The 9173-nt window shown below is 63.6% G+C and overlaps 1 protein-coding gene across 1 annotated transcript in view; it reads right to left on the reverse strand.

The window, feature by feature from the left end:
* The window catches only part of LOC117650874 (GTP-binding protein REM 1), a 39702-nt gene extending 32546 nt beyond the window's left edge, over positions 1–7156 (reverse strand). The window contains exons 1-2 of the mRNA XM_034394490.1: positions 6765–7156; positions 4468–4784 (exon numbers count right to left, since the gene is read on the reverse strand). Coding sequence (XP_034250381.1) covers positions 4468–4784; positions 6765–7036 — 589 coding nt within the window. The 5' untranslated portion in view covers positions 7037–7156. The remainder of the gene's footprint in view (positions 1–4467; positions 4785–6764) is intronic.
* Positions 7157–9173: the final 2017 nt, after the last annotated feature.

Here is a 9173-nt window from a genome sequence, read left to right on the forward strand (position 1 = left end):
GCCTGCAGACGGCAGACGTCTCGTGGTTTATTAACAGAAATGACGAGTTGAGTGGGGCTGGGAGTGGGGCCCGGGTGTCACACCTAATGGGTCACTAACTCGAGCGATCCGTGTCTACAATCGGGCATCAGAAGCAACAGAGAGACGTGTGACCGACACCATTCGACACAATCCAAACACGCACGTGAGAAATGGTCGCCACAAAAACTAAGAGTTTTGTTGAGCAAAGCCGGGGTGCCCGAGGCACAGTCCGCGGGCTAGAAAGGGGTGGCGGTCGCGGAGTGCGTGGGTAAGAGCGAGAGGTCGGACTGCTGCTCGGTGACAGTGACGACGGCGTTGCGGTGTGGCGGCCAGTGGCGGCGCTGTAAGGGCCGCGATTCACCGCGTGCCGGCAGCATGGCGGCAGCGGCCGGTCCGCGGGCCGGTCGCAGTAGTAGTGGCAGGCGGTGGAGGCGCGTCCGACATCAAGGGCTGACCGGGGCTGACAGCCACGATTTAGAATGGCGTCTCGAAATAGACAAGGCGGTGGGCGGTGCGGGCCGGCCGGCCTGCCTAGGGCCGGGGCCGTCGCCACCAGTCCGTGCCTTGCCGGGTCTTGGCGCTGCAGGTTGCTCCTCTCGCATCCATGCGCGCCGCCCAGCGCCGCCCCCAGGCCCCACGAGAGCGAGAGAGACGCCCTACGCCGCCTGGTCTGGACAGCAGAGCGACTCTTCGGAGTGCGTCGGACAACCTCGCGAGGCTGCGACTCTGCGAGAGCGACAGAGAACGACAGCACTGTTCGACGGGACGAGGCCTGGAGGTTCGTGCCGCGGCTTGGCGTGCCACGGCCGTATATCCCGCAGCACCTGACTCCACTGTGCTGTCTCCCTCGCACCCCTAACGGACGCCCCGTGGGTGCGAGAGAGACAGAGACTGACTGGCCTGAGTCCGCCAGACCTGGCGCGTGTTGCTCGGTGTTAGCTACCCCGCGACCCGGAGGGACTTGGTCGGGCAGAACACGCCCTGCTGCTGCCGAGCGATTAGAGGATCGGCTATCGGTTAATCGCTCTGTCTCCCTCACACACCCTTACGGAGAGCCCCGTGAGTGTGAGAGAGACAGAGCGACGAAACGACTCGGCTGACTGGGGGCCGCCACGTGCCGCGGCCTCGGCTCCTCCATGTCGCGGACACCGAGACCAAAGGGCCGAGCGGCTGCGCCCAGGGCCTCGACACAGGCCCAAGGATCGGCTCCGCCCCGCTCCGCGCTCCGCCCTGCCCGAGGGGACGGCCGAGGACGGCCGAGACGGCGCCACCAAATCCTGAGCTGGAGCGGCTTACATGGCCCTGCGGCCCACGCCGGCCGATGGCCTGCCCTCTACGGCGGCATAAAATTTTCTTATACGCAAATACACGCAGACACACAGACGCGCGCGCGCGCACACACACTCACTCACACACACACACACATCTCGCACGCTACCGTTTCTCCGGTGTGCCTGAGCGAAAAAGCCACAGGAAGCCCTCCTCCACTCCCTCCCTTCACCCTGCGCGCTGCGTACTGGGTGCACTGCACGCGAATCAAATGCGTCTCACCCTCGCTCCACTCTGGACCCGAGACCTGGCGAGGCCCGGTCGGAGGGGGGCCGGAGGTACATAGGCCGGAGGTGGGGCCCCGCGGGAAGGCGCACGAAGTGGGGGGGGGGGAGACACGGCCTGGGGGACCTGGGCAGAGCTTCATCAGAAATGGAATCTTTTGGGGTAAGAAAGGAAGAGCAGCTGCCATGCCGCCCCTGGGGAAAGGGGAAAGGTGGGGGGCAGGAACAGGGTGCTTGTCCACGAGGGTCGTGCCACGAAAGCGCTGCTCGCTCACACTTGTTTCTCTTTTCAGACAGCCTCGTGGCGCGGCTCTACCCAGAGAGATAGAGAGAGAGAAAAAAGGGAGCAGGGAAGTATGACAAGCGCTCTTGAAGTAAGTCCGGCCGGGCCAGCCCTGAAACCTGAAGGTAGTGCGGCACTGCGGGGAACCCAGGTGCCTCTAAAGAGCCTCCAGGGCCCGCTGCTGCCCCCGGCCACCCCCGGCCGAGGACCCAGAACCCGGCCTCTCGGCAGCCGATCCGCGCGTGAACCCAACTTTCAGTTGGAACACTCCCTCGGGCGGGAGCCCGGACGGGGAACCCGGGCGGGGACACTCGGGCGAATCGTTTTGAATCATGCAGCGCCCTGGGGGGTTGTACCAGCCTGTACAGAAACGGACTACAGGCGTGGCTCCTTCCATTAGCACGGCCCTCGCTGGCGGCAACGGTGTGCCGAGTCCCAGTGTACCAGTCCCAGCGCCGCAAGCACCGGAGGGAACGCAGCGGCAGACCCGCGCACGGCACGCGTGCCACACGCGCACGCACGCACGCACGCTGCAGCCACACACACACACGCGCGCGCGCACACACACACGCGCACCAATATGCGTCCCGCGACGGTAATTGCTCGCCGTGTCCAGGCAGTGCCGCCGCTGTGCGGTTGGGTGTTGCCAGTCGCCGAGGGGCGTCTCTCTCTCTCTCTCTCTCTCTTCTCTCTCTCTCTCTCTCTCTCTCTCTCTCTCTCTCTCTCTCTCTCTCTCTCTCTCTCTCTCTGTCTGTCTCTCTCTCTCTCTCTCTCTGCCGCTCGCATCACGGCGCCATCATGGGCATGACCGGCGGGACGGTGGCGCGGACCTCGGCCGGCCGCCCAGATTAATCCCACCATCGCCATTTCCTAATTACTCCCCCTCTCCCCCGCCGGCCTGCCCTCCCCCTCCCCCGGTGGGGCCCGGAGAGGAGGGAGAGGGACTGCCGAGTGAAAACGAGAGAGACAGCGCACGGTCTTTCCAGTCGCTGCAGCGGCGCAGCGGCTCGCCAAATCGGATCAGCGGCAACGGACGACCAACGAGCCGCCAACGCCGCCAACGCGGTCTGGTCTGGTCCCATTGGCGGGCCGTGCGTACACCGTACACCGTACACGGCCGAGCCCGAGGCCGCCGTGGCACATTGCCCCATTGCCGCACAGTGCGTGCGCGGGGGCGTGCGCGGGGGCGTGCGCGGGGCGGCGTGCGGGGGCGTGGGGGGCGCGGGGGCGTGCGCGCGGGCAGGGCTGCGTTGTTGTGGCGCCACCATTGAATGAGCGGCCGCAACAACGCAGCCATAGAGCGCCAGTGCTGCCAATGCACACGCGGACCACGAATTGGTTCGCCTTTTGTATTAATTCGAAACTTCGATCGGCTTTATCCGGAGCCCAGCGCATCGGTCGGGGTGCGGTCGGGGCGCGCGCTGCGAATCTCGACTGGGACGCGACCATCGGACCAACCCGTGCACTCGGAGCGAGACGAACCGTAACCGTAGACTGATCCCGAACAGCGGTCCGTCTCTCCGTCTCTCTCTCTCCCTCTCTCTCTCGCACTCGCACCCCTAGTACGATGGGAGAGACAGAGCGACAGCACTGCTGCGCGGCATCGCGTGGCTGGACCTGGCCCAGGCCCGCGGCGACGAACCGCGAACCTCCACCAGCCCCCTCCACATCTCCCCGGGGGTGTGGAGAACTCCCCCCCCTCTCTCTCTCTGTCTCTGTCTATGTCTCTCTCCCCCTTCGCGAGAAGCTGCTTGGAGGCCCCGTAGCCTCATGGCGTAGCGCCGCCGGATGCGGACCCTGGGCCCTGGACCCTAATTAGCAAAAGAAGCGTAAGAAGGAAAAGAGGGAGAGGCGGGGCTTGGGACGTGCTGAGCCGGGCGGCACGCGCAGCGCGCAGCGCGCCTCGGCAGCGTGAAGTGGCCTCTGCTTCGGCTCGCCGCGTCAGGCCGCCCCGCCGCGCCCCGCCGCGCCGCGCCCCGCCCAACCCCCGCCCCACCCCGCTATTCGTCAACAAGACAATGCTGCGCTGCCAAAGCAAAAGGGTATTTCTGTGGCAAGGACGCGGGGCACCCCAAGCGGCACCCCAAGCGGCACTCCGACAGACCCGACCGCGGCTCGCTCCTTTGCGGGCGGCGGGAGGGAGGAGGGAGGCCCACGCCGCGGCCCGTCTAGGCCCGCCAGGCCCGTCAGGCCCGCCGAGTCGGGGAGAGCGAGAGAGACAGCGCGAACGGGAGTGACGACAGAGGGAGAGTGACGGCGCGAAAATGGCCGCGGCTCAATTTCAGGGTTTGGCGGTGGCCCGGCTCGCGGCGCTGGCGGTGCTGGCCGTGCTAGCCGTGCTAGCGGCCACTGGCCTGGTGTAAGCCTGGCAAAAGCCCGCCGGCGATTGGGCCGGGGCGCCGGGGCAGACTGGGGCGGCGGCTGGGCAGGCTGCTTGCTGCTTCGTTAACGGCCGCTACACCGCGCTGCGCCGCGCGGTGGGAGGCGGCACTTGCGGCCCCAAGTGAGTGGCGGTCGGTTACGGCGCCCACAAAGTCCCCCGTGAAGTGGTGCGCCAGCGCGCCGCCTCCACCCGCCTGCAGGCCGCCTTGCAAGAAGCCCGTGACTCACCCTTGGATGTGGCGCTGAAGGAGCGCAGGCGGTAGGAGTCTTCATCTTCGTCCGGCTGGCGGGCGCCGCGCACGTCGGGCACGTCCAGGAAGGCCGTGGACTTGCGCTGCTGGTGGTGGTCGCGGTGGACCGTGCCGGTGTGGGCGTGGTGCATGGAGGTGGCTCGCCTGCCGCCCGTGGGACGGCGACGGCCGCCCGGAGAGCTCTCTGGAGTGTTGGAGCCGGACGCGCCGACGACGTCCCCGATGCGCGGCCCGCCGAAGCCGTCGCCGTGGTGGTTGAGGCGCGGCTCGGACGTGCCGGAGCGCATGGTGCCTCTGCGGCAAAAAGGAGAGGGTGACGTTCAGAGGCGAGGCTGGACGAGTGGCTTAAAGTGCAGTGCCTCTGCGGCCAGTTCGAGGCCATCAGAGCGGAGCCGTGTGCAACAGGCCCACATGCCGGAGGTTCGACTCCTAACAAATATTTCCATTTAATTTTACCCGCACCGGTCATCTCCGTTCGGCTGCGCTCGGGTGACGCGTTCGGGTCTCGGTCTGTCTCTCTCGCACGTTTTTGCCTTTGGCCCAGCCGTACAACGCTGGCGAGGCCGGCGACAGCACATGGTCACCGGAATGGAGACTCTGGAGAGACGAAGCCTGGGCGGCTGCCAGGGGGCTGCCAGGGGGCTGCCAGGGGGCTGCCAGGGGGCTGCCAGGGGGCTGCCTGGGGGCTGCCTGGGGGCTGCCAGGGGGCTGCCAGGGGGCTGCCAGGGGGCTGCCTGGGGGCTGCCTGGGGGCTGCCAGGGGGCTGCCAGGGGGCTGCCAGGGGGCTGCCAGGGGGCCGACACGGGACACGGCCGCGGGAGCGCTTAGCCGTGTCGCGGGTATCCGCTCTGGGATCGAATGCCCGCAGAAATACATGCCCGTTTTAGTGGTCGGTTGATTCCTAGATAACACGAGTACAGAGCTCGCGCTTCGCTGAGTGGAACGCGCTTCCAACTGCCACGCCTACCAAATCCATTTCCCGCCCAGTTTCCTACCCATCAGTGTATTTATTTTTATCTTTATCGTTTTTTGATAGAAACCAGATAGAATGCGGCAAGCGAGCGCCACCAGCCGCATTACCTGTTGTACGCTGGCCGCACAGCGCTGGCCGCACAGCGCAGCAGCGCTGGCCCTGGCCCGCCCTGGCCCACGTTCCCTCCAACAAGCGCGCGGCACGCCATGCTGTGTTTATCGGTGGTCCATCAGGGGCAGGAACCCGTTCGGATGTAAAAAGAGGGTTGATTCAATTACGGAAATTAAATTTTTATTTGGTTCTGTTAGCTATTCTGCTGAACCAGTAAACGGAGCGCTTTTTCCCCTTTCGCGGTACAGGGTCAGGGGCGTGAGGTGCTCCGTCGCCGTAATCCCCACCCTTCTTTATGTAATCAGAGTGTTCCTGCTTCACTGCGTCGGTAGGAAAAAAGAGAAAGAGAAAGAAACCGGGGAACGTTGAGGACTGCATTCCCCGCTTAGGCGTCCATCGAGGACCCAATCAAACTCTCGCAGCGGGACGGACAGCAAGACGGTCGAAGACGGTCTGCAAGTCCCTGTGGACGCGGCGCCTATTTACACACACACACACACACACACACACACACACACACACACACACACACACACACACAAACGCACGCGCTTTGCACCCTGATGTTTATTTTACTATTTCACGAAGTTGCGAGTAATGAAATGACTCGGCAGGTCCAACATGCATGCGTGGAAGTGGGAAGCAAACAAGTCGAGATTAATCATCTGCCACTAGATGGCGCGGCACTGCCGGCACTGCCCATCCCGCCCCTTCCCCCATGCAATAAACCGTAGCAGGGCCCTCGCCAATGGGTTCTGCTAACATGCCGAGGGCTTAGCGCCGCTTTGCACGAGAGGGCGACCGTGGGAGAACGTGCCATAGGTCAGGCCGGCCGGCCGTGTGTCCAGCCGTTATTGCTCTACGCCCCCCCCCTCCCTTTTTCCCTCGGAGGTCTAGCGTGCATCCCGGCAGCCTTTTAGACCCTTTTACGCTTCGACCCACTTTCACTGAGAGCGACTAGGGCTAGGCTCCTAAAGTTTCCGTCTGGTGTTGATGGCCTGCTCAGTGCTCCGTGGGCTGCTCCGTGTCCCGTGGCCCAGCCCCAGCCGCCCCGCCCCAGCGGCTCGAGGCTTGAGGTGACAGTGTGACAGCCCGCCGGCTAGCCGGCTGGCGCGAACACAGCGCCCACGCGTGGCGCCTCCACTGCCGCTTGGCGCCTCCACTGCCGCTTGCCGCCGCAACATGCTTACATGGCCGGCTGGTCCTGCTGGCGGGGCCGGCGCACCGATTTGTTGCCGGAGATGCGCGCGGAGTGCGAGCGCGTGGCGGGGCGGCGGCGCCGGCTGGTGGACGGCGTGCCCGGCGTGCCGGGGTCGGTCGGCGTGGCCGCGGTGCTGCTGCTGCTGCCGGCGGCTGCGCTGGTCAGCACGGCCTCCATGGAGGAGGAGGACGGCGCGCAGATGGACGCGGACCGGCCCTTCTTGCGGGCGGCGCGAAAGGCCTCTTCAGCGCCGGAATCCATGGCGTGGCCGAGCGAGCTCGTCGGGGAGGGGCGCTGCGGAGAGTGCGGCGCCCACCCCGACCCCGTGGAGCGCGAGCTAGTCGTCGTGTTGGCGGAGACGCGGCGAAACGCGGCCTGGCGCGGCCAAGCGCTCTACTCTCGACCTGTTCCCCCGGCGGCGCGGACGGGACTGAAAGGGACTCGACTTGACGCAGCGCGCGCAGCCCGCGCAGCCCTCCCTGCCACGCCACAGGCAGGCCTGCCGCGCAGCGCCGCGCCCAACCTACACCCCCACCTACACCCCCAGCAGACTGACTCCGAGAGTCGCTTTCGACACCCTGTCTCCCTCGCACCCATGGGGCGCACCGCGTAGGTGCGGGCGAGACGCAGCGACGTAAACGGCCCTCAGTCTGAAGCCAGAGCGACGCGCGCGGTGCAGGCGGTCGCTGCAGACGCATAATTTCGAACAATCGCTCTATCTCGGTCGCACTCGTGGGGCGCGCCGTAGAAGTGAGAGGGGGACTGAGCGATGAAACGATTCTTCGAAATTGCTCGGCTATGTGCGTTGGAGCGGTCCGGGCATAAAGCTTGTGGGTGCGCGCGTGTGTGTGGAGGGGTGTGTGTAGGTGTGTGTGTGCCCGTGTCACGTTGTGTTGCGCTGAGCTGGAGTGAGTTGTTATTGTCTTGTTTTGCGACTCTTCCTCCGTCTCGAGTGACACAAGGCTTGATTGCTGTTTCCCGGAAGGTCGGGGGCCACGTGGACTGTCGCGTGGCCTCGGGGGGCCGCAGTTCACGAGAGACATCTAGATTCTGCAATCATCGCATCAGGCCTGACCAGGTTCGGCCCTGAATCTGTGTTGCCACACAACCGGGCAAACATTCCGTCCCTACAGCACAGTGTCGGAAGGGTTGTCAACATCAGCTTGCCCAATAAGCAATTTCTCAGAGCAAACCCTGGTATTGCCTGGTAGGCGCATACACTTTCGATGCTACCCCATCGTCAGAATGCTCGCCTACCCTAGTACCCTATCACGTGCGGTCCCAGCCTGAATGTAGGCAAACTGCCAGAGTCTCGCGTACGAGGCGAGCGGGTTGCCTATGCTCGACTCCGCGGGCGCTTCGCTGGAACGGAGTGGATCTAACAGACGCGGACATGGCACGACTTGTCCGCAGTGGTCCAAACCATAGTACCTACACTGTTCCGGTAGATAGCATGGTGAAGCCTGTCCCGTTATCAGGTGGGCACTCTCCCGCCCCCTAAAAAGGGGAGGGGTGGTTCACTACAGGTGGCCTTCCCGACACGTGGGAGAGTGGCAGGACCGGGCAGGACCCCATTTTCCACCTTTTTTGGTGAAGTCAGAGGATAATACTCTAACGAGTACTCTTCCTTTCAAATAAATTATCGAACTTCCGCGATACCATAAAATTTTTAGTTCACATTTTGATTTACGCGACACGCGTTTTGTCGACTCACAACGGGCCTGGCCTACCAAGGACTACTGTAACATGTGCGGTTCGTGGGGAACCGTTGTCTGATTTTTCATGTATAACCTTTTCGTGCGAGTTTTTTTTGTGACATTTCTGTATTTTAACGCTAATATGCGGGTGTGATACAAATAATATGCAGCCGGTATAGGGGTAATTTGCGAGTTGTCAACCTCTCGGATATTTGTTTGAATGCCAATATACTCCATCCTGGCGGCAATTTTGTTGATTTAATCAACATGGTGGACCGCCGGACGGAATGCCGCCTCTCCGACGGGGTAGTTGCTTCATTTTCCATCACAGGTACGATGCTTTTGTTCCTGGAGTTTCAGGATCAAGGTAAAGTTTGAGAGGCTCCTCTTCAGTGGCGTGCAACATTCTCCCCTGCTTTTGTTCGAGTGTCTTGCCGCCCGTTGTGCTGGCCACTTGTTGTCCGGCAAACTTTGCGATTCGGGAAAGGGGATTATAGCGAGCGATTTCTCTCTCCTCCTCATCCCCCCCCCCCTCTCTCTCTCTCTCTAACTCTCTCCTCTTCCTTCAGAGGACTCAGGACTCCCCATGAGTGAGAGAGAGAGAGAGAGAAAGAGAGAATTTGGGGGGGGGGGGGTGAAGGCTCCTCAGCCTGCAGAGGCCGGCGCGTGGGCCGCTCCGGTCGCGTCGTCTGGACCAACAA

Source organism: Thrips palmi, unplaced genomic scaffold (genome assembly GCF_012932325.1).
Source record: "Thrips palmi isolate BJ-2018 unplaced genomic scaffold, TpBJ-2018v1 HiC_scaffold_5, whole genome shotgun sequence".
Lineage (NCBI taxonomy): Eukaryota > Metazoa > Arthropoda > Insecta > Thysanoptera > Thripidae > Thrips > Thrips palmi.